Raw genomic sequence first — 27,882 nt, 5'->3', positions numbered from 1 at the left:
TTTTAAATAGGTACTTTATTTTAATTCTATTCCAAATTATTCTTCTGATTTATCTTAATCAGTCGTTAAAAATGCGTAATCATAATCTTTATAAACAATATGCATCAGATCCTAATTTATTAAAAAAATAATAATAATAATGTTCTTTGATGGAAGGGAAAGGAGTTGTTAATTAATACTGGTAACAGTATGCGGAGGTTTCAAGAGGGAATCTCGTCTTTAGTGATGGACAAGGCTGCCTGTAACGAGAGAACAATTTGGGGTTTTCAGAAATCAGACCTCTGTAGAATGATACAACTACTTTTGAAATAACTCAAAGATAATTTCTGTCGATGAGCCTTAAAATAATTAAATAATTAATAAAAAAAAATTAATTGCATACTTGATGAATATTAAACCAATCAACAAGAAATAAAAAAAGAAAAAATGCATAATTATATGAAAAGTAGGTAAATGTATTAATATAAATACACTTTATTCGCTGCACAGTGGCGAGCAGTGTACATGGTGGTAAATTATGTCTAATGAAAGTATAATTATGGGCTCAGGGTATTGATTTATTCAAAGTAATGCGATTATGGCACAGTTTAGAATTTTGTATTATCAACATGTTTAAAATATAAATAATGTTTTGTTGTTTTTTTTCTTTTTTTGCGATTGGTGCAAAAGATATGAGAGTAGGTTTGAATAAAATATCTCAAAATTTTAAAAATTTCAGGTAGATCGAACTTCCACATATCCTTTCGATATATCAATAATTAAAATTCCCAACCAGACATTTGTGAGAATATGTGATACGCTATGAATAACTGAACAAAATAGGTTCACATCACAATGTGATTTCAGCGAGGATCTGAAAAATCTTTTGACATTAATTTAAAATGCTGACGTGTGGCATCACAAAATGGAATACCCAATCTTTTCGTAGTTACCAAGACTTGTTTTTTAAAAATAAATAAATAAATTTATTGAAATCTACAACTGCAGGTACGTTTTTGGCTCCTGCAACAAATCAATTTTAATTGGTGACCAATATGAGCAAATGTTGCTGATATCAAAATATAGAGAAAGCTCTATTTTTATGGGGAATCTCTCCCATAACCCCAATAAATTATTAAAAATAATTTATAAAACTGGGGATTTTGAAAAGTAAAACTTTATTAGAATAGAATAGAAAAAAATCGGTACTTCGTGAAATAACACATTAAAGGGGTTCTGGGCTAATAATACTTAAATAATTTTTTGAAATTAATAATAATGTTAATAAAAAGTAAAGAAAATACATAAACTCAAGTAAATTTTCAACTGACATAATAACCAATACTGATTCCAATATCAAAGACAGATAATAATAATAATAATAAATAGAACATATTAAAACAGATACCTAAAAATTTATTAAATAATGTAATATATTCTTTCGAGAAGACATCGCAATAAGTATTAGTCATTATCAGTTTTAAAAACAATACAATGCCTTGCACTTTCCTCTATTCGGAATATTATTATAAATTTAAATTCTAAAGCTAGCAAGGTACGATATGTGCTACAACAAAATAACAAGTGATGGTTGCAAATTCATACACTAACCTGTGTACATTTCTCCAGGAGAATATGTTTCTGGTTTGCCCAATATTTCCAGTGTGAACCTATTGTCAGCTCTTGACTTCGCAGCGGTGATTCCTTCAGGTACTTTATCACATTTTGGTACAGCATCATTTCGGCCAGCCCAACAAGCCAGTATTAGTAACAGCTGTGAAACAGAATAAGCTATTTTACTATGATGGCCACCATTGTAAAAGTTAATTTATTTAAGATTTATGGGTAATTAGAGTAAGGTTAGGTTTGTATTTATTTCATTGTTATCCAATACAGTTGTAACAAAACTTCTAAAGAGTTGCATGGAATATAGTACGAAATTTTGTTTTGCATTTATTTCGAATCGAAGATGGATTTTTCTAACTAAAATTCTTTAAGTTCTAATTCACTTGTTTTCTTCAAGTTCAAAACTTTTGAGTTACATTTTAATTCTTACTACTTTAGAAGTTTCCTTAAAAATCGTATTTTTTGGGACAAAATTAAAAGTGAAAGTTGTCAGTTTGGGTATTGGTAATCACTATTAAAAAGTTTAAATTAAATCAAAGTAGCTGTTTACGAGAAAATATCCAAATTTTGGCCCTTTTAGACAGTTAATTTTCTTCAAATTTCAGAAATTCTGCCCGAAATTTGATTCTTAAACTAGGTAGAGTGGAAATATAGCACAATGTACAGTAATGGCACCTCATAAGAAAACCTAATCAACCCCTTTTTTCAGATTCATTATCCCACTATGAGGTAACAATTTTTAGAGAAAAATAACAATATATTCAGAGATATAGTCAGTTTATCGACTTTATTGAGTGTCAACCAGAACGGCTATGAGATAAGATTTCGTTTCTAAAACTTCAATTGTTGCTGACACGTTTTTTATCGATTTAGAACTCAGAAAACAATTCAATTTTATTGTAAAAATCCCTAATTATAACACCAGTATTAATAAATCAAACACTGTTTTCATTAAAAATTTTTACCAAATTTGTACGCTACTTATGTAATATTTCTTGGGCCACAGAAGGGCAAGGAGATTCGTGAATAATAATCTGTCTCATAAAACATAAATAGCTTATTATACTAAAATTGTAAATTGTATATGTTTGCTTTAATCGATATATTCGGCTCGTGTAATCCGGACTTGTTCAGCTTTTAAAAGTGACTATTATTAGTTTCTCATGAGAAAAGTCGATACTACGGCCAAAATTGTCCACTGCGAACTATTTCATAGCTGTGCTCTAGGTTAAAATGATTTATACAAAATTTCCTACACAATTTAACCAATTTTACAGCGTTAAGATTAAAGAAAACTTCAAAAATACTGTAAGTCCTGGCTGGTAACATGATTTTTAAAACTAACAGGGCTTAGGATCAACCTTCACCTAATTCAATGTAACTTTAAATGCATGAGTAGTTTATTTAATGACTTTAAAAATGTTTAACTTTGTTAATCTGTTATTGCTCTGACAATAAATAATAAAAAAATATCATTTATGAAGTGAATAACCATGTAAACAACTTTTGTTTTCATTATATGTACGTGTACAGGGTGAACCAGTAAGTATTGTCCATGGGTCAATACATAAGTGTGCAGTAACATACATCTAAAGTGGAGTTCAATGACGTATTGGCCAACTTCATATTTTCCACTGTTCTTGAGTGACGTCACTTTAAATTGTTTTTCTAAAATCATTACTTTTTCCAAAAAAAAAAGTTATTACTCAGAAAGTTTTAGTCCGAATTCGATTCTGATGACACGGTTAGAAAGACAGATAAATTTTCTAAAAATTGACACCATTTTGAAGCATAAGTCATTCTCCAAACAGCCTCAATCTTCCTCCGAATACTGGGAAAAATAAAAGTAATCGAAATTTTTAAGAAAACTCATTAGGCCCTTACGTGATCATTATCAGACCTAGGTGCTGGCCACTTTTTATCAAAGTTTCCTTGCCTAATGGGCTTTCAAACGGAATATCATTTTCCAGGATTCCTTTTATCTTCGAGCGAGAAATTACGTTTGTTTTGCAAGAAAACGTGTTCACGAGCACACAACAGTGTTAGTTTATCAAGTTGTTTAATTCATTGAAAACTCTTTTAGATGGACCAATAGTCAATTTTTAAAGTAGTAAAAGAAAATCTAAACTTTGAAAAATTTGAGAAAATTTTGAAACCAATCTAACAGAGAAGTTTTCAACAGAACAAATTTTCTATTGTACCCTATTTGAAACTAAGCAAATTAACCTTCGATAATAAAAATAGCACTTGTTTAAAATATTTCCTAACATTTTCTCAAATTTTTCAGTGTTAAGAATTTTTTTTTTTTTTTTTGTAGTTCAATTTGTAACCTTTGACTTCCTTATTTTAAGACAATCTACTTTAAAATTTGACTACTGGTCCATCTAAAAGAGTTTTCAATGAATTAAACAACTTGATAACTAACACTGTTGAGTGCTCGTGAACACGAGTTCTGGCAAAACAAACGTAATTTCTCGTACGAAGATAAAAGGAATCCTGGAAAATGATATACCGTTAGAAAGCCCATTAAACAAGGAAACTTTTATAAAAAGTGGCCAGCACCTAGGTCAGATAATGATCACGTAAGGGCCTAATGAGATCTCTTAAAAATTTCGAATACTTTTATTTTTCCAGCATCCAGGAGGAAGATTGAGGCTGATTGGAGAATAACTTATGCTTCGAAATGGTGTCAATTTTTAGGAAATTTATCTGTCTTTCTAACCGTGTCATCAGAATCGAATTCGGACTAAAACTTTCTGAGTAATAACTTTTTTTTTGGAAAAAGTAATGATTTTAGAAAAACAATTTAAAGTGACGTCACTCAAGAACAGTGGAAAATTATGAATTTGTCCAATACGTCATTGAACTCCACTTTAGATGTACTATACACAGTAGGCCTATGGACAATACTTACTGGTTCACCCTGTATAATATTTTTTTAGAATTTGTATATTATAGAATGATGGTCAAAACGACGACAACACAAAAGAGAACTACATACTGGTTTTTATCCAATACTCAACAACACGACCAATTTCCAAAAACATTTAAGTAGTTAACAAATTTTACATTAATCATTTTGTACATTATAGTGGAAAGACTAACGGTGAGAAATTAAGGAAGACACAAAAAAAAAGAGTAAGAAATAATGGTAAGAATGGTCCCAAGATAGATAGTCTTGTGACGAGTTAAGGCCACTGAACAATCCCAGTCCGTTCATAATAACATTCTTCACGTTCTAACATGCTTTTAAATGTATTTATATCATTCTTGTCTGCCACAGGCTTGAGTTTTTAAAGGTTATAAAAAAAGCAGTATCATTTTAAATTTAATAACAACTACAGAGGGAAGGGATTAGCTATGAGGTTAGCATACTGGACTCCCACGCGGAGGTCCCGGGTTCGAATCCAGCAGCTGACCCTTAGATTTTCTCTTCCTAGGAGCTTCTTACAGCTCACTGTCCGGTGATGGACAGTGTTGTCTGTAACGAGAGAACACTGTCCGGAGGCCGGCAGTGCACTGGAAAAAGCTCCGGGCGCTAATAACCTCAGATGTTAATGCGCCAAAAAAAAAAAAAAAAAAAAAAAAATAACTACAGATTGTTATTATCAGGCCTTTAGTTGCATGTAATAACCTAAAAAAGAGGTTTTATTTTATCAAACTATAGTTCTGCCTAAAGTGTAAGCCTGTAAATGAAATAAATATTAGAGTTATTACTTATTGCAGTGATTTTAATTGAAAACCACTCCTTTTTGAAGGAGTATAACGTTTAGGAGTTTTACATTTCCTTCATTCTTCGAATCGCTGTATCTCCTGTGATATAGGTGTAAAAGTCTATACTATAAAGTATGGAGGAATGGAATTGAAACAAAAATGTTGAAAGCTAAGAAGCTACCTGAATATACGAGGGGTACCCAAAAAAAACCGGAATTATTTTTTAAAAGCTATTTATTTACAATTTTTTTACAGAACAACCTTATCCCCTTCAAAATACTCTCCATTACAACTAATACATTTGTCCCACCGGTGCTTCCACTGTTCGAAACATTTTTTGTAGTCATCTTTAGAAATGGCTGACTGCTCCTTCTTCGTTTTTTTCTTGACCTCTTCAATGTTGTCAAATCGGTGACCTTTCATGCCCTTTTTCATGCGTGGAAATAAGAAAAAGTCGCACGGAGCCAGGTCAGGCGAGTAAGGTGCGTGGGGCAGCGGAACCATGCCATTTTTAGCCAAAAACTGTGTAACAGAGATGGCTGTGTGTGCAGGTGTATTGTCGTGGTGGAAGAACCAGTCTCCTGTTTGCCACAAATCGGGTCTTTTTTGGCGAACACTATTGCGCAATCTTTTCAAAACTTCCAAATACAAGGTTTGATTGACGGTCTGACCTGGGGGGACAAACTCTGAATGGACTACGCCTTTGGCATCAAAATAGCAAATCAGCATTGTTTTGATGTTTGACTTGACTTGACGACATTTTTTTGGTCGGGGTGAAGATGACGTCTTCCATTGGCTCGACTGTTGCTTTGTTTCTGGGTCATAACCATAGCACCATGACTCATCACCAGTAATGACCTTTGACAGAAAGTCTGGATCAGTTTCAAGCTGTTGTTTCAAAGCACGACATGTTTCAACTCGATGTTCTTTTTGATTGTCAGTCAGAACTCGAGGAACAAACTTGGCAGCAACCCTTTTCATCCCCAAATCTTCCGTTAAAATTCGCTGAACCGAGCTCCAATATAACCCACTACTCTCTGACAGTTGATCAATTGTCTGTCGACGGTCTGTGAACACCAGCTCTCGAATTTTTCCAACATTTTCGTTTGATGGACGTCCAGAACGAGGTTTGTCATCAATCGACATGTCGCCATTTTTAAACCGAGTAAACCACTCGTATACTTGAGTTTTTCCCATAGCGTCATCTTTGTAAGCTGTTTTCAACATTAAAACACTTTCAGCAGCATTTTTGCCGAGTAGAAAACAAAATTTCAGAGCTGCACGTTGTTCACTTAAACTTGCCATCATAAAAAACGAAAAAAGAACAAAACAGCGCTGGTAAAAACAATCACTGCAGATGAACAGAACAAGCCAGGCAGACAACACTAGTGATGGGCTATTTGAGCGGACTCGTTCCATTGGAACGAGTCCGATGGTGGAACGAGTTGATTCAAATCCCTATTTTTAAAAAAAGTGATTCCGCCCCGCCCCAAAAAATTTAGGCAAATAAAAATGAAAATGAGGCAGCAGAAGGTTTGGAACGATTAAACATAAGAACAAATGTCACGCAATTTATTATATTATTATATCATTAAATGTTAGCTTTCCCAGTTAATAACAAAACTATATTTCTTTAACACACATTGAGTACTATCCCTAATTTCCAATTGCTCTGATAAATATAAAATTAACAACGTAATACAAAAATTAACACAAAAATAGGCTAGTCAAATATAAATTAAAGCAATGCAGTTTTGTCATTATCTAGCTTGACCACTAGAAGACTGGAGTTAACTTACTTCAAGAGTATTCAAGGTAGAGAAACGGAAATGGGTAGGAAATTATTCCATAAAAATTCTAACCCTTCAAAATTATAATTACTCATAATATTTATTTACTAAGAATTGAATATCAAGCTTTTAAAATATTATCTTATTGTTTTACAAAAAGAAAAAGCTGTGTGCTTAATCTTAAACTTAGCACTGGACACTTACTCTCATCTTCATTGGCGTAAGTTTGAACGTGTACATGTCAGCTAGACGGTCAAAGTAAAACTGGGCCAAAATTTAGTATTACCTAACTGGTTTACTTAGTGTAGTATCCCTCCCACTCTATCACCTATTTCACAAACATTCATCGATTAAAAATATTTTTTAGTTAAATATTCGTTTCATTGGAATAAAAAAAACATTATAACGCTTTCTTAAGATGATTTGAATTTTTAAAATTTGTTTTTGTCCATTACTCTTATAAAATACGAAGAATTTCAAATAAAATATAATATACAAACACAGAATGATCTAGTGTGCAGGTGGAGTCAGTCGTAGTTACCATGACAACGGAACCGTTAAACGACTCCGGCCCAGCTCTAGCATTTTCATTGGTTAAATCCACTGGAGTTGGTGGAGTCGAATCCGGAGTGATTTAAATCCTTTTGAAACCGGACTCGTTCCATTTTTTCGTTCACTGAATCTAGCCAATAGAAATTGCTGGAGCTGGAACCGGAGTTGTTTAACGGTTCCATTGCTATGGTAACGAGGACTGACTCCACCTGCACACTAGATCATTGTGTTTGTATATTATATTTTATTTGAAATTCTTCGTATTTTATAAGAGTAATGGACAAAAACAAATTTTAAAAATTAAAATCATCTTAAGAAAGCGTTATAATGTTTTTTGTATTCAAATAAAACGAATATTTAACTAAAAATTATTTCCAATCGATGAATGTTTGTGAAATTGGTGATAGAGTGGGAGGGATACTGCAGTAAGTAAACCAATTAGGTAATACTAAATTTTGGCTCAGTGTTACTTTGACTGTCTCACGGTCATGTACACGGTTAAACTTACCCAATGAAGATAAGAATAAGAGTGTCCAGCGCTATGTTAAAGATTAAGCACACAGCTTTTTCTTTTCGTAAGATAATGAGATAATATTTTTAAAGCTTGATATACAAGTCCTAGTAAATAAATATTTCTTTATTTATGAGTAATTATCATTTTGCTTGAAGGGTTAGATTTTTTTTTATGGGAATAATTTCCTACCCATTTCCGTTTCTCTATCTTGGATCCTCTTGAAGCACATTAACTCCAGTCTTCCAGTGGTCAAGCTAGATAATGACTAAACAGCATTGCTTTAATTTTTATAATTGACTAGTCTATTTTTATGTTAATTTTTGTGTTACGTTGTTAATTTTATATTTATCAGTGCAATTGGAAATTAGGGATAGTACTCAATGTGTGTTAAAGAAATATAGTTTTGTTATTAACTGGGAAAGCTAACATTTAATGATATTTTTTAATAAATTGCGTGACAATGTTACTAATGCATAGGGTAAGTACAGAGACCGGAATCGGTGAACGAGTTGTTGGAATCGATTCCAACCCTGGAACTGATTCAAATCCAACGAGTCCAAAGACGGACTCGTTCTGCCCATCACTAGACAACACAGGCAGGACTGAACTGGCAAGGAATTGCGCTGTACACGTCTAGCGGCAGAAATGCGTACTACATAAGCTCCATGCGCGGCAACGCAATTCCGGTTATTTTTGGGTACCCCCTCGTAAGGGAAGTATACGGTGTAACCAGTGGTGTCTTAGAGCCGGAACGTCATTCCGGTACTTCATTTTTGCACAGGAACGCGTTCCGGAACTAAAGATGATTTCTGTTCTAACGAAAACTGGTTGATGAATTGAAAAAAAAATTACGTGAATACAATTGCCTATCTCTGGTCGCATGGAGGTCAGATCCAGCTCTGAATTCTCTAATTTATATAAATTTAAGTCTTGTATGTGGTTATTATTGCAACGCGTGATGACAGAAAGTAATTTAATAAATGAATTTCGAGAATTAGATCCAACGGAATGGCTAACGGATATTGAAACTGACTATGGAGAAAATGAAATCGAGTCGTTATGTGCCAGATTTAATTTAATAACATCGACGCGATGTATCAATGCGTTTAGAGATTATACGTATTGATAATGGAGGCAAAGAAATTCCTGAAGGTTTACAAATTTTAATTCGCTTTATAAATACTATTCCTTACAGTTCGGCAGAGTACGAGCGGGGATTTAGTAATATGAATATTATTTCAAATGAACAAAGAAATAGAATATTAAATGAAAATCTAGCAAATCTCCTATTTATAAAAATGAATGGTCCACCGCAGCAATTATTTAATCCAGATGATTATGTAAAAATTTTGTTGAGATCTCATCGTTCAGCAGGTGACAACAAAATAAAGAAAGTTCAACCAAAAGATCCTGAAGATAATCCTATTTGGAATATTTTTTAAAAATTATTATTTTTAATGTATTATTATAAATATTTATGTAATTGTTTATGAGTACTGTACGTACGAGGGTCATTTGAAAAGTCCGTGCAAAAATAAAAACTACTTAATTTTTTGGGGTAAACCTTTTTTATTTTTCAACATAGTTTCCTTTTAGGCTTATACACTTCGTCCAACGCTGCTCTAGTTTGTTGATCCCTTCCGAATAATAGGATTTGTCCAAGTCTGAAAAATAGCCATTCGTTTCTGCAATCACCTCCTCGCTTGAATAAAATCTTTTTCCCGCCAGCCATTTCTTCATATTGGGGAACAAATAGTAGTCCAAGGGAGCCAAGTCTGGAGAATAGGGGTGATGTGAAACGAATTGGAACCCTATTTCCATTAATTATGCGACCACAACTGCTGAGGTGTGAGCTGGTGCGTTGTCGTGATGGAAAAGGACTTTTTTGTGGGCCAATCGTGGGCGTTTTTCTTGCAGCTCGGTTTTCAAACGGTCCAATAACGATGAATAATATGCACCTGTAATAGTTTTACCCTTTTCCAGATAGTCGATGAGGATTATTCCTTGCGAATCCCAAAAAGACAGTCGCCATAATCTTTCCGGCCGAAGGAACGGTCTTCGCCTTTTTTGGCGCAGATTCCCCCTTGGTAACCCATTGTTTAGATTGTTCTTTGGTCTCAGGAGTGTAGTGATGTATCCATGTTTCATCCACAGTGACGAAACGACGCTTAAAGTCCTGCGGATTCTTCTGGAACAGCTGCAAACCGTCCTTGCAACACTTCACACGATTTCGTTTCTGGTCAAGCGTGAGCAATCGCGGCACCCATCTTGCGGATAGCTTTGTCATGTCCAAATGTTGATGCAAAATATTATGTACCCGTTCATTCGAGATGCCCACAGCACTAGCAATCTCACGCACCTTCACTCTTCTGTCATCCATCACCATATCATGGATTTTATCAATTATTTCTGGAGTAGTAACCTCAACAGGGCGTCCAGAACGTTCAGCGTCACTTGTGCCCATATGGCCACTCCGAAAATTTTGAAACCACTTATAAACTGTTCTAATCGAAGGTGCAGAGTCACCATAATGTTTATCAAGCTTCTCTTTAGTCTCCTGAGGCGTTTTGCCTTTCATAAAGTAGTGTTTAATCAACACACAAAATTCTTTTTCGTCCATTTTTTGAAAATCACTCGACTTCCTCGATTCAAACGAATGCCAAACACAAAGAAATAGACCGATCTGGCTGAAACTTGGTGTGTGCTCTTCCAAGAGATGCTACTAACTAAACATAACCTCGATACGCGCCAGTAGTGCTATCTCTCTGTCTTTGCACAGACTTTTCAAACGACCCTCGTATGTATAAATACACCTAAGCGTTTCGGTAAAAAAAGTAATTAACAAGACACCCCTGGATGTAACATGTAGCACTAAACCGACATCTTTCCAGTAATTAAACTGAACTAATATAATTATTTTCTTAAAAAAATATTTGTTTTCATTTTTTAATATGAAAAGAAAAATAATTCAGATGATTAAATGAATTGCCACCAATTTAGTTTATATCCGTGCTTTAAAATTGCAAGGAATATGAATAGCTTTTAGAAAAACAATCTAATAAAAACCAAAAAGTGAATTATACGAAAAATAAATTAATGTGATTTAACCTTGATTGACAGTTTGAGGTTAGACATTTCGAAGCTTCGCTGGAAAAGAAATATACAAATCAAGGAATGGCATTTCAAAAACAATAAAATTATTTAAACCTTTAGAGACGGTTTTAGAAAATTTAAATTTTTTTAATTATTTGCTCATAAAGTTTGAAACTGAACTGAGAACTATTCTGTCCCTTAAAAAAGTAAAAAAAACAAAGGGAAAAGTCAGTGAATGTGATAGATTTATTTAAAATAATCAAGCTCTTAATGTAACGAAAAAGGCAAACTTATCAAAATTTTTTGATCATTTTCGAAGATATTTACTACTTTGGACCCATAATATACGAAATTTTGACGCCATTGACCTAAGATATTGATGTACCTTAAATAAAATAAACATTAGGCTCATTTTTGAGTAAATAGTATTCTGTGAAAATTGAATTCCAAAGATAACACACAATGGAACATTTCCTTTTAAATATTACAGGATGTGAAAAGCATCAAGTACGTACCTTTAAAATTCATGGATGTACTTTTGTTTGTCTTATATGTAAATTATTAAAATGCTTACCATTTACATACGTATTATTTGACTAACACAAAAGTTTATGTTAAATCATAGCGTAGAAATACGTACCGGCTGTACATACGCGCACTGAGTCAAAATGAAATGTCATCCTAGAAATAAATACTTATAATTTGTAAGAGCAGTTCTTTTTTTAATCTGTAAACTCAACGAATTAAATCAACTTCACTTCTATTATATTGCCCAAGCCATTTACACACAAAATGAAATACATACAGGCCCGTCTGTAAGAGTAAGTATGCGCCCAGGTTATTCATATGCCCAAATTTATATATAAATGGACATACATAATTCAAGTAAATTAGGTGGCGGGATCAAGCTCATACTTATGTATGTAATAGTGCAACTTATACACAACACATAGAACCAAACACATTACAAGTACACATTGAATTTTCTAGTTTACCTAAACACAGATTTACATACTTTTCAGATGGTAATTCGACTCACGTAGGGGGAGTTTTAGAAAAAGCATTATGCTTGTTTTATTACAAACAAGTGGAAAAGGAAGGCTAGCATGGTAATTTAAGGTGAGAAGAACATTTTACCAGCGGCAGAGAAGAGAAGCAGATAATTCTGCTTTAAGTTCCACACCCTGGCTATTCCTGGCAATAAAATAGTCCACGATATACAATAAGTAAATGAAAATACATCATTGAACAACACAAAAGGGAATAGAGTAGCTTCCTGGAAAGATTCGTTCAGGAATTATAGTGGTTTCTCCAATCGATTATCAACTTTTCGAAAAGATACTATCAATCTTGGGGTTTCAAACTGATTATATGTATTTAAAACAATATGTTATGAATATAAACAACCTTTGTTCTATTCTTTGTTTTGCTTAGAAAAATAAAATACCGTTAACATCGAGACTTCAACTTAATAATGGAGGTCTTCTTTCAATGAATAAATATAAAAGGGAAAAAATAATTGTAAAATAGGTATAATTTAAGAAGCTGCCACATGCAGCTCCCACGTCTCGCTTCAATATCATGGTTGAATTAATTCCTACCACAGTTCTTTCCATCTCATTTCCAAACAAAAATACAAACAAAAGGGTGAGAATTAATTAGACTGTTGGTAAGACTGGAAGGAGATAAGATGTAAAAGAAAAAGAGGGTTCTGCAAAAGAAAACAATAAGAATTCGACAATAAATGAATCTAAGATAATGAAAAATAAAACAAAAAAAAACCATTGTTTTTAAACTTTTTTCGCGATATTTTAAATAAGATGGATTTGTTTTTTTAATCGTTTTTATTTAATTAACATAACATGGTAATGAGATAAGAATTAAGAAAATAAAACATAAAACAGTGAGGTTATACATTAGAGAGTGATGGTTATCTGTTTAATGCGCCTCCAAAAAATAGGAATACATCTGTAATTCTTCACTACGTAATTATAAAATATATATGTAATTTTATGCAAATTGTATGCAGAAACTACTAATACCATAAAAGTCACCTTTTTGCAACTTGTCAAGCAGACTATCACCAACTCTCGAGTAAGTAATTTATGTACATATACTCTACCTTCTTCTCTCATTAGAACTAGTCAACTCAAGATGTTTTCGGAAATAATATGTTTAAAGTGACCATTTAGTATTGTTGTCAACTACTTTTCAAAAGAATTAATGCGTTTCAAGGAAATTTAATTACATTAACTGTGATAAGAGAAATTCGTCTGATTGTTCACATCAGATAATTCGAACATACAGTATCATGTTTTTGAGGGATTTGGCTAGCTAATGATTTCATTTGTAATAAGCTCATTGCGTAATTTGCAGACTGAGTACTATTGACACACAACTGATTGCAGATTGTGCATAAGCAGCGGTCAAAATTACCGAAACAAGTCGATAACCCCAGGATATCGGAACAAGAAATCTCTGATAAAATTTAGTCTCAATTAGCATTCAGTCTAAGTAAAGGTTTAAATTTTATTTCTATCAATATGGTTCTATTCAACTGAAGAAGAAACGTTATATACTTAAGTGTTTTAAATTTATTGCGTGTGCAATGTAAACATTGTAATCACGCATTTCTTTAGCTCAATAGATTATTCTTACATACTAAGAAATGACGTGACATAGTTTAGTTGACCAAATAATTTTTAAATTAACATAAACATTCCTAGTTTTACTATGGTATTGGTTAAATTTTATAACGTTCTTACTTACTAATCATGCAGATTCTATGACTTCTCCTGGAAATATCTGAGCTCCACTAAATAAGAAAAATTGCTTATTAAAACAATATGCTTTTACTCGAAATCAACCCAGCCATTTACTGGTAATGTTTTTTTCCAAAAACGTCACGATTCTTGTGCACAAGCAATCAACAAAATTATCGAAATTAATCGATAACCCCTGGACATCGGAAAAACCAATCTCTGATAAAAATTTAGCCTCAACGAGTATTCACTCTAAGTGAAGGTATAAATAAATTATCGATTTATTTATTCACCAATAAATTAAATAATAATAAATAAATAACTTTCTCGCTTATAAGTTTACAACTTTTTGCAATGAGTTGGCTAAACATAAATAAACTGCAATGTACTACAATGAAATGGACATAATGTAAAAATTAAAATAATATTAACATAAACAAAAATAAAATGATACCTTTTTCTTAAAAAATTATTATTATTTCAATTTATTTAATAAACTCAACTGAGAACTTTACTTGAGCCCTAATATTACACCTGCTTTTTGCCGCATTTCCAAAGCTTGAGTTACGAATTCTGTAACTCTAATTTAGAGTGGAAAATCAAAAGGGAAACTATTTCCAATGTTTATTTATTTAAATGTTGATACCTTAAGGGACTGTAGTAAGGGCACTCTATTAAGAAATGTTCTAACGCAGCGTTTCCCAAAGTGTGGGTCGCGACCCGGCACCGGGGTTCATTCAGTTGGGTCGTGGCAAAAATGTAAAAACACAAAATATCTATAACATTTTTCTCAAACTTTTTCAAGTACTGAAGGTGGCAACCCTTTACCATCGTTTCCTATCGGACCGTTTAAATTCGGATGCTCTGATTGGCTGATTTCGATTCGTCATTCAGTGCATTCTGTCGATATTGAAAAGGAAGAAATGCTTAATCTTAGTGAACAAGAAGTTGATAATTTAATTGAAATTTCATGCGACACCGATCTTAAAAAAGTGTTTGAAACTGTACCACTAATTAATTTTTGGTTGCGCAAAAGGAATATCCAAGCGTAAGCGAAAAAGCGATACAATTTGTAAGCGCGTGAGGCTTACACCCAGATGCGGAGAGGGGAAGATGACGTAAACGTAATTTAAATCGATACGTGCTCGGGGGGGGGATAAATAAATACAAAGAAAATATTTAGTAATGAAAATGGTCAAGAAAACACTTACCTTTAGCGCACCGGAAGCGAGCGCACACAGCATCCGCCAGGCGGTGAAGGATCTCTAATTAAGCGGTAGAATGGAATAGGAACTATTAAGGAGCTTAGGTAAACAAGTGTGTAAATATGTGTGTGTGTGTAATGTGTAGCTGAGCTCCTAGAAGCGTAAGAAATATTGGGGTTCAAGCCCAAAGAGGCGTATTAGAATTGGAAGTGATGTAAGCGGAAGAGGGAAGGGTAATAGTGCACCAAGTGCACTAGATGCGGATGAGGAAGAGGTAATAGTACAATCAATGCACCCGATGCGGATGAAGGAAGAGGTAATAGTACAATCAATGCACTAGATGCGGATGAAGCGAAGTGCTAGATATCAACGGAAGTGACTCGTAGCAGGCTGAGATGCAGTAAGAAGTACACCAGCGGGCAGACTCGAGTGACGTAGGGCCGGAAGCAGCCGATGATGAAGCGTTGCGGAAGTACGAAAAGCTGTACTTGAAGCGGTGGTCCAGCGGACGCGTACTATATCTGATGCAGAGCAGGGCCAGACGTCGACTCGTTATGAAGCGGTATAGAATTGAGGAACACAAACTTACTGGCACAGAGTTAGCGGCGTACTGAACTACAGCAGACGGAAAAACCCCACGGGTAAGAGAGGATAGAGAAGGGGAAGGTTGAAACCATGGGAACTGAGAACTAAACAAACCACAAAAGAGCAGGAAAATAAGATATTGGCGGCGACACCAAAGGAAAAGATTAACGAAAAATAACGCGTACTACGACAATTGGAATAAGGAGAGAGAGAAAGAAATAGAAAAAGGCGAGATGGAGAACTGTCAAACGGTACCGCCGAGAAAGGACGGTACGCGGCTTAACACAATTTTTAATGCCTTTTGTCACCACTTATACGTGTGAAACTGCGTTCTCAGCCTTGGTGTACTTAAAAAATAATTATCGAAACAGATTGGACGTCGAACCTAATTTGAGAATAAAATTAAGTCCTAATTTGAAATTACTATGTGATGAAAAACAACATCATCCTTCGCACTAAGGTTAAAATATGTAAAACAAAATTTACTTTAAGTTTTAAATGAAGATAATGGATTGTCTTTAATTACTTATGTTTTTGTTATATAATTATTTTGCAATTTTTGTGTATGAAATAAACAAACAAATAACTTGAATTTTGATTTTTATTAAAAAATAAAATTTGTTTTGTAAATACGATAAATGTTTTTTTTTATAAGGTGGGTCGCGAAATAATTTAAAATCTCGTACCGGGCCGCGGTCAAAAAAGTTTGGGAAACGCTGTTCTAACGTGTCAGATTTAAACAAGGAAAAGGTAAAACAGAGGTTTACTGGCTTAAATTTAAATTTCCTCCCCATTATGAAAAAACTATGAGATTTATTGCTAACAAGCCTTAACTGCACAAATAATCTTAAAATAGCAATGCTCCTCGATGCCGAAAGCACTTACTAACCTGAAATGGAAGTTAAACCTGGAATTCAGAACATTATCTACATCTTTACATAAAAGGTTATCCTGAAATGCAATTTTTTAATTGGTGAGGTTGTTCTTTAGTAAGACTTGACCTTGGAATGTTCCAAATATCTATGGCACCGATGCTATACAACATATTTTTTAAACGTGAACACCAATTGTAAGGAATATTTGTATTATTAATTTCCTGAACTAATTTTAGATAACAGATTTTTTGAATTAGATTATTAGGTAATGTTAACAGTTTTGTGCCAGAATTTAATTATTCTACTGAATATATAATATTTTAGGTGACAAATATTTACTTCTAAGCGGATATAACAATTTGGGGTATGTATTTTTTGATGTGAATACTTCTTTAAATTTGAATCATATGGTGGCAATCCAAAAAATCTAATGATAAACAAATTCGGGGGATACAATTTGGCATTATAGTTTCGAATCTATCGTCTATATCCAAAATCAAATTAGACCACTGGATAGCTAAAGGATCAAAGAATTCATTATGATAAGCGAGGACTGTGGCTCATCGCGCGCGGTGGTGGGGGAAGCGTCGCCATTTTTAGATAATTTTGCTGCGTATCAAGATTTGCAATTAGTATAACTTTTGACTCGGAGTAGCTACGATGTTCGTTTAAGTTTTAATCGTCAGCTGTCGTCACAATCTATCGATTGTATATGAAACATTAGTGTAAAATAGTGACAGTGAATAAAATAAAGGTATCAAAAATATATAATGTCGGCCTTTACGCGTCGAAAAGCCAAAACCACGTACAACACACGGCCGTATCCATGACACAGCCACAGTTTTTTTAATTTTTTTTTTTATGATTTAAGGCGCGTCAACATCTAAGGTTATTGGCGACCGGAGCTTTTTTCAGTGCACTGCTGGCCTCCGGACAGTGTTCTTTCGTTACAGACAATACTGTGAGCTGTAAGAAGGTCCTAGGAAGAGAAAAATCTAAGGGTCAGCAGCTGGATTCGAACCCGGGACCTCCGCGTGGGAGTGCAGTACGCTAATCGCATAGCTAATCCCTTCCCTTGGGGGTATTTATTCACCAATTAATTAAATTGCCAGGGTTTGCCCTTTACTAGTACTATTACAGAAAATAGCACTTAACAAGAAATCTATCGTAACTTTTTTCCCAAAAAATACCTTCAAAAATGTTTTCTGGTAACAATATATCACATAAAATTATCAGTCTGTCCCGTAGAAAGCTATTTCAACATTAGAATATACTGCGTTTTTAAAAGCATTCACTTCAGAGGCACATTGTATGTTAAACATTAAATAAATAATAAAATAATGTGAATATACTGAAATTTTTTCAAAATTCTATAATTTTCTCCAAAACAATGAAGATTTTTCTTTAAAATTGTGTAACATTTTCTCGCTCATATCTCTATGAACCTCCTACTAATGCAAGCTCGTACTTTAAGTGCACTCTGATAAGCTGATACTTTAGCTTCTCACGTAAAACCCAAAAAGTGGTTTGGCCCTGGAGTAGATTGAACCAACCATTATTAAAACTGTAACTGTAAACAAAAAATCATAACCAACATGTTTCAAAGCAAATTGTTGCAGAAATTGGAAATTAAAGTAAGATTGTTCAAGAATGATAAAGGTAAGAAAGGTAATCTTCCACTTTGATGTGATCTGAAAGATGGTAGGGCGGCGTTTGGCATCTAGCCAAATAAACCGAGCCAAAGTACAAGTTTTGTGCAAATAGCTATTGGCTACTTTAAAGTAAAATTTAACGAAGAAGTTACAAACTATGCTTGGTGTTACAAACAAATTACTTTAACAATCAATTAGTAAACTCACCGTAAGAAAAAGAAACAAAATTGGTGTGAAGACTCACATGACTTTCTCTTATCCACTGCTTACGTGATTACTTTTTCTTGAAACTTACTATTTTTTGTTTTCATTGTAAATTCTAAAATTAGATTTCATTCAAGGAGATTACTAATTTGGGCCCCAACACGAATTGATTTGCTTAAAAAAAAGTTCAATTCCTCTTATCTCAAAAATTCTTCAAAATAGTCCATATACACTTGAAACTAGCAAAGGGTACGTCTACATCAAATGCTTATTATAATGGCACCTGCTACTTTGTCAAAATCCTACCATTCCTCCTAGACCAGAGGTCGGCAACCCGCGGCTCTTTTATCCAAATTGTGTGGCTCTTCAGCCTGTCCAAAATATATTGTATATTTCAATTTTATTGAAACGAATGAAAATTCCATTTATTAAACATATTTTTTCAAAAATAATTTTAAATGTGATAGGTTCGAAATTGAATAGAATTTTACAATATCAAAATAAAGTACTTGATTTACGAGGGTCGTTTGAAAAGTCCGTGCAAAGTCAGAGAGATAGCACCACTGGCGCGTATCGAGGTTATGTTTAGTTAGTAGCATCTCTTGGAAGAGCACACACCAAGTTTCAGCCAGATCGGTCTATTTCTTTGTATTTGGCATTCGTTTGAATCGAGGAAGTCGATTGATTTTCAAAAAATGGACGAAAAAGAATTTCGTGTGTTGATTAAACACTACTTTATGAAAGGCAAAACGCCTCAGGAGACTAAAGAGAAGCTTGATAAACATTATGGTGACTCTGCACCTTCGATTAGAACAGTTTATAAGTGGTTTCAAAATTTTCGGAGTGGCCATATGGGCACAAGTGACGCTGAACGTTCTGGACGCCCTGTTGAGGTTACTACTCCAGAAATAATTGATAAAATCCATGATATGGTGATGGATGACAGAAGAGTGAAGGTGCGTGAGATTGCTAGTGCTGTGGGCATCTCGAATGAACGGGTACATAATATTTTGCATCAACATTTGAACATGACAAAGCTATCCGCAAGATGGGTGCCGCGATTGCTCACGCTTGACCAAAAACGAAATCGTGTGAAGTGTTGCAAGGACGGTTTGCAGCTGTTCCAGAAGAATCCGCAGGACTTGAAGCGTCGTTTCGTCACTGTGGATGAAACATGGATACATCACTACACTCCTGAGACCAAAGAACAATCTAAACAATGGGTTACCAAGGGGGAATCTGCGCCAAAAAAGGCGAAGACCGTTCCTTCGGCCGGAAAGATTATGGCGACTGTCTTTTGGGATTCGCAAGGAATAATCCTCATCGACTATCTGGAAAAGGGTAAAACTATTACAGTTGCATATTATTCATCGTTATTGGACCGTTTGAAAACCGAGCTGCAAGAAAAACGCCCACGATTGGCCCACAAAAAAGTCCTTTTCCATCACGACAACGCACCAGCTCACACCTCAGCAGTTGTGGTCGCAAAATTAATGGAAATAGGGTTCCAACTCGTTTCACATCCCCCCTATTCTCCAGACTTGGCTCCCTCGGACTACTATTTGTTCCCCAATGTGAAGAAATGGCTGGCGGGAAAAAGATTTTATTCAAACGAGGAGGTGATTGCAGAAACGAATGGCTATTTTTCAGACTTGGACAAATCCTATTATTCGGAAGGGATCAACAAACTAGAGCAGCGTTGGACGAAGTGTATAAGCCTAAAAGGAGACTATGTTGTAAAATAAAAAAGGTTTACCCCAAAAAATTAAGTAGTTTTTATTTTTGCACGGACTTTTCAAACGACCCTCGTATCTTCTGAACTGTTGTAATAAAACTTGTTTTGTATATTTATTTATCTTGGATTTAACATTTTAGCAAAATTCTAATTTTGTTAATTTTTGTTTTTAAAGACAAAAAAATAAGATTAAAAGGTGAGTAATTTCAAACTATAACTGGATCATTAATTATAGATAAATTCTAACACTGCTGCCTAACCGGTACCTCAATGCTGCCGTTAGTTAGGTTTACACTCCTTTTTTTATATAAAAGGGTTATTTAGCCCTACATTTTCCTTAGATCTAATGACCCTTGGCTTAGGTCATTGCTCTCTGAGAGCTTTTCGCTCTTAATATTATTGTATATATCTGAAATCTGTGATGTAATTTTTTTATTTAATGTGTAGGGCCCTTTTTTGGAAGTCTTTTCTCAAGTGCACCATTTAGAAGTAATGCCACTATTTGGCGCATGGGCCATTTTGGATTCGGATGTGGAAAACTTATCTGGTGTCACTTAAGTTGATGTCATAAGCACCGTGCTTTTTAGATTTTATTAATGGTTAATCCACTTTTATATGACTCAAGTTAGCAGGAGAGGAAAGCTACAACTTCTTCATTTCATTAACTTTTAGGTGTACTCAAAAGAAATGGTACACGTTGGAGTAAGAAGTACTTAAGAAAAGGTTAACCCGACGAAAGGCATGTCAACTACACTGCATGCCTTGAAAAAAAAAAAAAAATCGTCCTTAGAAAATGCCTTAAAATTATAAAGATCCTAATTTGTAGTTTCCTCCCAAAATGCTAATAAATAACATTTCCTCTCCCCAACCTATAGGAATCTTTTAAAAATAATCTAACCTATAAAGATGTATCTAAGGCGGTCACATCATTCTATAATCCAATCTTTAGAAATATAAGTTCTTTACGACTCGGAGAATCGTATCTCTTTTTTCAGTGTCACATAAAACAAATTAAGGGTAGCCAGCCAATTGAGGTTATTTGGAAGCAAGTACTGCAGAATCTTCATTAATAAGGTTTCATGTAGATTTAATCCTGGAACATCAATGTAACCTATGTGAATTTGAAAGCGATAATCTAGGACACTTCCTTTTATCATGCCCTATGATGAATTGTTTTAGGCAATTGTATCTTTTAAACTATATTTTATACGCTATGGGCGATGATACACTGTCAAATTTACTGACAATTGACACTTACTGTAAATTGAATAACATCTTTCTATACGTTCAGAAATCTTTAAAGCTAAAAAAATTTTATACAAAATCAGCAGCTGTTTTATTTTATTTTAATTGATTTATTTTATACACTTTCTCTCGTTATTTCTATTTTTATTTTATTTTTTAACTTTTTTTTTCTTTTTTCTTTAGGTAAAATGATGTCTAAATATTAAGTATTACCGCCATTTACATGTTTACTTTCCTTTGTCAACAAAAAGAGTTAGTTTATTTTTATAATTACTTTTTATTATTATTATTTATATTATTTCGATTTATTTTGTAATTTACTATAGTACTTTGTAAATCGACTCAACCCTTGCTGTAAGAAATCTTAAAAGCAATAAAAAGATTGATTGATTGTTTGAATAAATAACATTATAGAAACTTGACTACCATCTTGAATTAAGTAGAAATTATTTAAAGTTTAAAAACTGGACAAGAAAAACTTGAAAAACAATTATTAAAGTTGTTTAAAATAACTTCTAAATAACTTTACACATAATTTCAGATTACAATTATAAATTTTGCTAGATAAAAGATTCCCAATTGGGTAAAACATCAAAAAGAAATACTTTACTGTTTTCTATAAAGAGAATACGCTTTACTAAAAAGTTTCTGTGAACTAGTAATGCTGGACCAAGGTTAAGTTAAACTTGGCAAGTGAAAGATCAAAAACTTCTTTCTTTTTAGCACAAGTTTATGTTTATTTCTTAACATTACTTTCGAATACCGCACATTTTATCTCTTGGTTGTTAGGAATGGAGGAGATCTGAAATTGACGGTACACTGTACACACTGTTGAGGCTACCTCTGGTCACACAGACATTCAAGCTAACCTAAAATAACTTTATCCCAGATACATATGCTGCTAAAGGAGGCTATCTGGATTTTACTCGTGAGATTAACAGCTATTAAAATTTTTAAAAAATGATAATTTACAATCTATGGAATCAATCAGATACCATTCAAATACCTGTCTCCTTTACAAAAACTTGCAGTTTAAATAGTTCAAGTATAATTAAACGACAAAAGGTACAAAAAAATCAGCAAGTACCCAACATTTCATTCATATTTCAGCTCATAAATTCAGCCATTTAGAAACGTATGAAAAAGCTTATGTCTTTCATTCAAATTTTATAACAATAATAAGTAATTGTTGTTCATTCTTTTTGGTGACTAATTCATAGTTTAAATAGGATGAAAAAATAATTGTAATTTCAGTCTTAATAGATTTATTCTGCCGAGCTTTCGACCTAGTCCCTAGGAAAAAATGATAATCTAGTCCCTAGGTCGAAAGCTCGGCAGAATAAATCTATTAAGACTGAAATGGCAATTATTTTTTCATCCTATTTAATAATAATTAATTTTACTGCGTTTCCTTTTTTTTAAAATATTGTTTATAATTTATTAGATGTCACAGAAGCTTTATGCTGGCCTTTTTCAAAATATTTTTTCTGTAAATTTTAGCACCCATTTAACTTATTATTAAGGTACTTTACAAATTATTTAATTATAAAACTTCTATACAAGTACATTCTCAAAGGGACTATATTAAATTATAATTTAAATTAATTATTACATTATTTTTTTTTTTTTTATTCCCTCCGCCTTTGACCATCCAAAGGCGTTGTTTTGGATGCTGGGTACTTTGGGCAAGCGCCATTCTAGATCGAGTGGAAAGGAAAGAGCGTGAGGCGCTAATAACCTTGCAGTTGATGCGCCGGAAAAAAAAAAAAAAAAAAATTTATTAGCTATGCTCTCATATTCTCCTGTAGTTAAAAATTCCAAATTTTAATAAAATTGGCTAAGTAATACTTTCGTTTGTCAAAAATAACAGATGGTATAAAATGAAATATAATAAATCTTCCAGTTTTACTACGGGCCAAAGAAGGCGTGGTGTGACTTACGTGTAGGGTAGGCGTGGTAAGTAGTAAAGTAATCGCCTATTTTTTCAGGCGGGGCTTAACGTCCAACTACCAATTAGGTGACAGTGGACGGAGACGACTAGCAATAACATACTTTACTGTAAATTTCTTTTATTAACCATTAAATAAAATCCAAGGCCTAAAGACCGTGGAATCGAACCCACTAAACCAACAATACATATTAGCTTCGCAGGTCTCGCCTCTAACCGTTCGGCTACCGTGGCGCCCTGGTAGGCGTGGTTTAATAACCAATATTCGCTTCTGATTGGCTCTGCAATTAATCTACTTTTTACACTTCCATTCTTCACTTTGATTGGTCGATTCTTTATTGCTAATTTTTTCTACAAAAAATTCAAGTTAATTTTTTTTTTACTAATTTTTTTCCTCCGTGTATGTATTTAATGAAGTATCCAATTAGGCAATTAACAATTTTCTCAATAAAGACATAAAAATTAAAAGATTTTACTTGCTTAATGCTTGAAAACATGTGGGTCATGTTTTCTAAAATAAAAAGTAAGGTTAATTAGAAAATTGAGAATAATAGTTATTTTCTTGTGAAATTAAATTAATAATTTTTTCAATTAAAATTCCAAAAATTTGAAGAAATTGGATGAGTAGAAATGCCATTTTACTCAATTCTTTTTCAGTTTTTGAGTTTTACTCAAAATCGGCTCTATTAAGAAAACTTTTGGGCAAGTGTAGTGGTCAGCCTTTCCTCTAAAGTGCCCATTATTGTGTAATGTATAAACTTATCACCTAATAAATATTAATAAGGAATTAATGTTTAATAAAAATTACTTTTGGAGAATTTTGACGGAAAGTGTCACTTAAAGTAAACTCGTTCAATATTGAAATCAACTACATTTTATCACAAATCGTAACTTTAATAAAAATTTAACAACGTATACTGAAGTAAAACAATATTCGCAATAGTGTTCAAATTACGTGTAGATAGTATGTATAGACGACAATATGTAAACAACCAAGAAGGTGAAGACCTTTTTTTCACATTTTTTTATATTTTTAATCTGACATAAAATGTTTACTGCAATAAACCTCTTTTTATAAAATGATAAGAAAAAGTGACCCACAAAAATTTTAATTGACCTTAACCTAAAATACGTCATAATAATCCCATTAGATTTTTTCTTAGCAAGAATCTATTTATAATAAATTTATGTTCTGAAAGTTGTTGAAACGCATATTTACTTAAAATAATTTAGTAATTAAAGTACTATAGATCTCTAGTGAGCGGGATTTGAACTAAATCGCTAATAACTTTGAAGGGATTCGTTCAGTTGATTAGCGTTCTACATACTGAATTCTAACGCAGAGATCAGTGTTTCGAATCCAGCTGCTAGCACTTAGATTTTCACTTCCTAGGAGCTTATTGCCCAGTGATGGACAGTGATTTCTGTAAATAGAGAGAACACTGAAACGGGAGACTGTGGCTGTGCACTGCAACAATGATCTCAGATTTTGATGCGCCTATGACCAATTGATATCAGTGTGGCTAGTATTCAAAAATTTGAACATTCACTTTGTAAAACTCCACATTACACGGAAATTTAACATATTTCTATTCTTACCCGTCCCTTTTCAAAATTCCCAAAACACGTTCACCTATAAAAAAAACATTCATATTATAGATCAACTTCTGCCTAATTAGTAAAAACGAAGTTTAGCCAAAAATCGTAGAAGACATTTTTAAAAAGTCTGAGAAAAAATAAAAATCTATTTAATATTTCCGAATGTGGATTTCATTCAACTCAACTTATTAGCAATACATTTATCTTTAATAATGTGTAGGAACCATTGGACCATAAGTATATTAAATTGAAATAGTACTTAAGAGAAAAACTGTAATTGTCTCTCAAGATCACATTTTTTAGAAAAATCGTGTTGACTGAAAAAAGAAGTAATCACTTCAAATCGCGCAGTATTCTTGAAATTCGAAATTTTAGCAAATCTCGTTTTAAAAATTACAAGTGATAGAATTTTACAATTCACGAAGTAACACATTAGGAAAACTTTAGCAACCTTTATCTCCTAAGAAGCCCCACAAAAATTGTGAAAATATTTCAGATAAAATTTACAGAAGTACTTGTTTGAAAAGTGCATTCTAATTAAAAGAAAATGGTAGGATTTTTTTTTTAGAAAATCTGACAATAGTTAGAATTTCGCAGCAAATTGGTCCTTACGGTAGAGTAATTTTTATCACTAATCTATAGTCGCAAACAAAGACAAAGTTTAAGCTTTCTGCGGTTTTTATTTTTTGACATATTTGGTTCATAAATACACATTTGGTCATATAACAGTTTGGTCTCAAAGGATATGAAAACATGCCTTTCCGTTGGGAATTCGGTAAGAAATATAAATATATTTTCTTCAGATTAAGTGTAGGAGCCATTACTTTATGTCTACATAATAGATTACAAACAAAAATATGTGAGTAGGTATTACTGCCGCATGTTCTTGGACTTATTACTGGTAATTTTTTTCTCCAGATTTTAGTTGATTCAGTAAAAAATAAATTTATTGAAGTGTATGAATTGAAGATAAAATTCTCTTCCTTCTATTGTGTGAACATTTGAAAATACTACCTACAAATAAAATAAATTTGTATTTGTAGGTAAAATTCTAATGGAAATTAAAGTTCAGAAAAATATGTAATCAATTTTGGAAGAATAAATAAAATTATACATATTTTAAGTAAAATATATTAAACTAATAAAAAACTTACATAACTAAAGCTGATAAAACAAAATTAGAGCATAAATTTACCTTGATTAGGCTCTGTAGAGCCATTCTTGCGTGTATTTTATTTGTAATCACTGTTATTATACGTATAAAACACGAATAGAGTTTTAAAAACGAAATCAAACTTCTCGCGCTTTGTACTAGCTTGATGTAGACTAAACGACTAAACGTTTAATAACGTGCGCCTCGTCTTTAAAGACTTGCGCTCTAGGTACCAATTCTGCCAGCAGATAGCAATAGTGACTGGGCTAAGTTATAATTTAAAAGAAAAAACAAAACCTTTTTTATATAATTTCTCATATATTTATTATTAAATTGTAATTGATGAAGTCGTTCAAACTTGGAAAATACTAAATTCTTTTTTTCCTTGTTAAACGTTTCAAATGATAAAGTAAAAAAAAAGTTAAATTTTTTGGTAAAGTATTTGAAATGAAATTCATTGACCTATTATATGTAAGTAGTATGTACGGCATGAGGACCGCAGCTTAAAGAGGAATTATTGAAAACCGTTTTGACATCTGAGTATCGAATAAAGGTCCCCCAAGGTGCTTCTTCTTAATTGTCATTTAAAATTGGGGTCTGAAATTATTTTTACATACATTTAACACCTTTATTTAGCAAGTAAACTTTCATAAATTCTGTGCGAAAGATGTCTTGTCCTATATCAGTTCCGTTGTTCTAATTTTGCCCCAAAAATCTTTCAGCGCCAATTCAGAAGAATTGCTTATGTTCACAACAGCAGTAATATTTCTGGTTTGTATTGATAGTTACTGTAAAGAGTTTTTAGAAAGCAATCATTTGCACTTAAATAAAGTAGACGAGAGATGTTAGATTAGATGTTAAGACCTCGGAGGCCAAAAAAACATTGAATTTATTCAGATCAAGATTGCGATACGATACTTAAAAACAAGCTTACCCTTCTTAAACCATGAACTGGTTGGCCAATCTGCTGTATTCACCTATGAACTGTATGAGGTACAGGACATTCTCAACAAAGGATTTCTTTCAATAAAAACTGATAAATGATAAAATGATGACACTGGTCGCCCATATCTTGCTCATCTGAGGTTCCAGGTTATTGTTTTTGTTTGAAAGTTAAAGTTAGAATATATTTATTTAATAGCTTACAAATTACCAGAAAGTTGTGTTAGTTTTCTCATCAATTTTTTTTCTTTCTATAAAACTATTTGTGATTTTGATCAAAACACTTTCAAGATTTATAAAACACTTACTTACCCTTAACGCAACAGGAAATAAAAATTAGTTAAACCCAAGCTCAGCATTTTAAAACTATAATTATCTGACGAATCCTAAAGAGGTAATTATGTTGGGGAAGTAAAAATATAGGCATTTAAGGAAATCTTTTTTAAAGCAGATTAAAGAAATTGTGGTTTGAGACGGTCACAGGTTTCCAGGACTTAAAGAGAGAAAACTTCTGAATAGTATCCGATTTTATAACGATTTTTTAATTGGCATTTATTTTTTTCGAGTAACAACTTTTTAAAAGAACCTTTGATGAAGTTGAGTAGTGAAGAGTTTGTCAACTCAATTGCTAGAGTTAGGTTATACCAAACACTAATTATAACCTTATTCACTGGATTCTCACACGGCAGGAATTTATCCCAGATTGGTA

The 27,882-nt window shown here is 32.9% G+C and overlaps 1 protein-coding gene and 1 long non-coding RNA gene across 6 annotated transcripts in view; one reads left to right on the top strand and one right to left on the bottom strand.

The window, feature by feature from the left end:
• The window catches only part of LOC141460810 (spondin-1), a 176,053-nt gene extending 149,620 nt beyond the window's left edge, over positions 1 to 26,433 (bottom strand). For 3 of the 5 annotated variants that reach the window (XM_074141152.1, XM_074141154.1, XM_074141156.1), the window contains exons 1-2: positions 15,242 to 16,509; positions 1,591 to 1,753 (exon numbers count right to left, since the gene is read on the bottom strand). In XM_074141152.1, the coding sequence (XP_073997253.1) occupies positions 1,591 to 1,753; positions 15,242 to 15,274 (196 nt within the window). In that variant the 5' untranslated portion in view covers positions 15,275 to 16,509. Of the gene's footprint in view, positions 1 to 1,590; positions 1,754 to 14,037; positions 14,053 to 15,241; positions 16,510 to 26,273 lie in introns of those variants that run through there. The other 2 variants (XM_074141153.1, XM_074141155.1) reach the window with 2 other exon arrangements.
• On the top strand, positions 12,367 to 22,803 carry LOC141460828 (uncharacterized). The gene is made up of 3 exons (XR_012462385.1): positions 12,367 to 13,362; positions 21,715 to 21,783; positions 22,321 to 22,803. It is a non-coding gene; the product is annotated as an uncharacterized lncRNA (long non-coding RNA).
• Positions 26,434 to 27,882: the final 1,449 nt, after the last annotated feature.

Source organism: Rhodnius prolixus, unplaced genomic scaffold (genome assembly GCF_049639745.1).
Source record: "Rhodnius prolixus isolate KJV_2025 unplaced genomic scaffold, Rpr scaffold_6, whole genome shotgun sequence".
NCBI classification, from domain to species: Eukaryota; Metazoa; Arthropoda; class Insecta; order Hemiptera; family Reduviidae; genus Rhodnius; species Rhodnius prolixus.
Note: the sequence above shows the minus strand (reverse complement) of the source record. Positions and strands in the feature narration are given on the sequence as shown.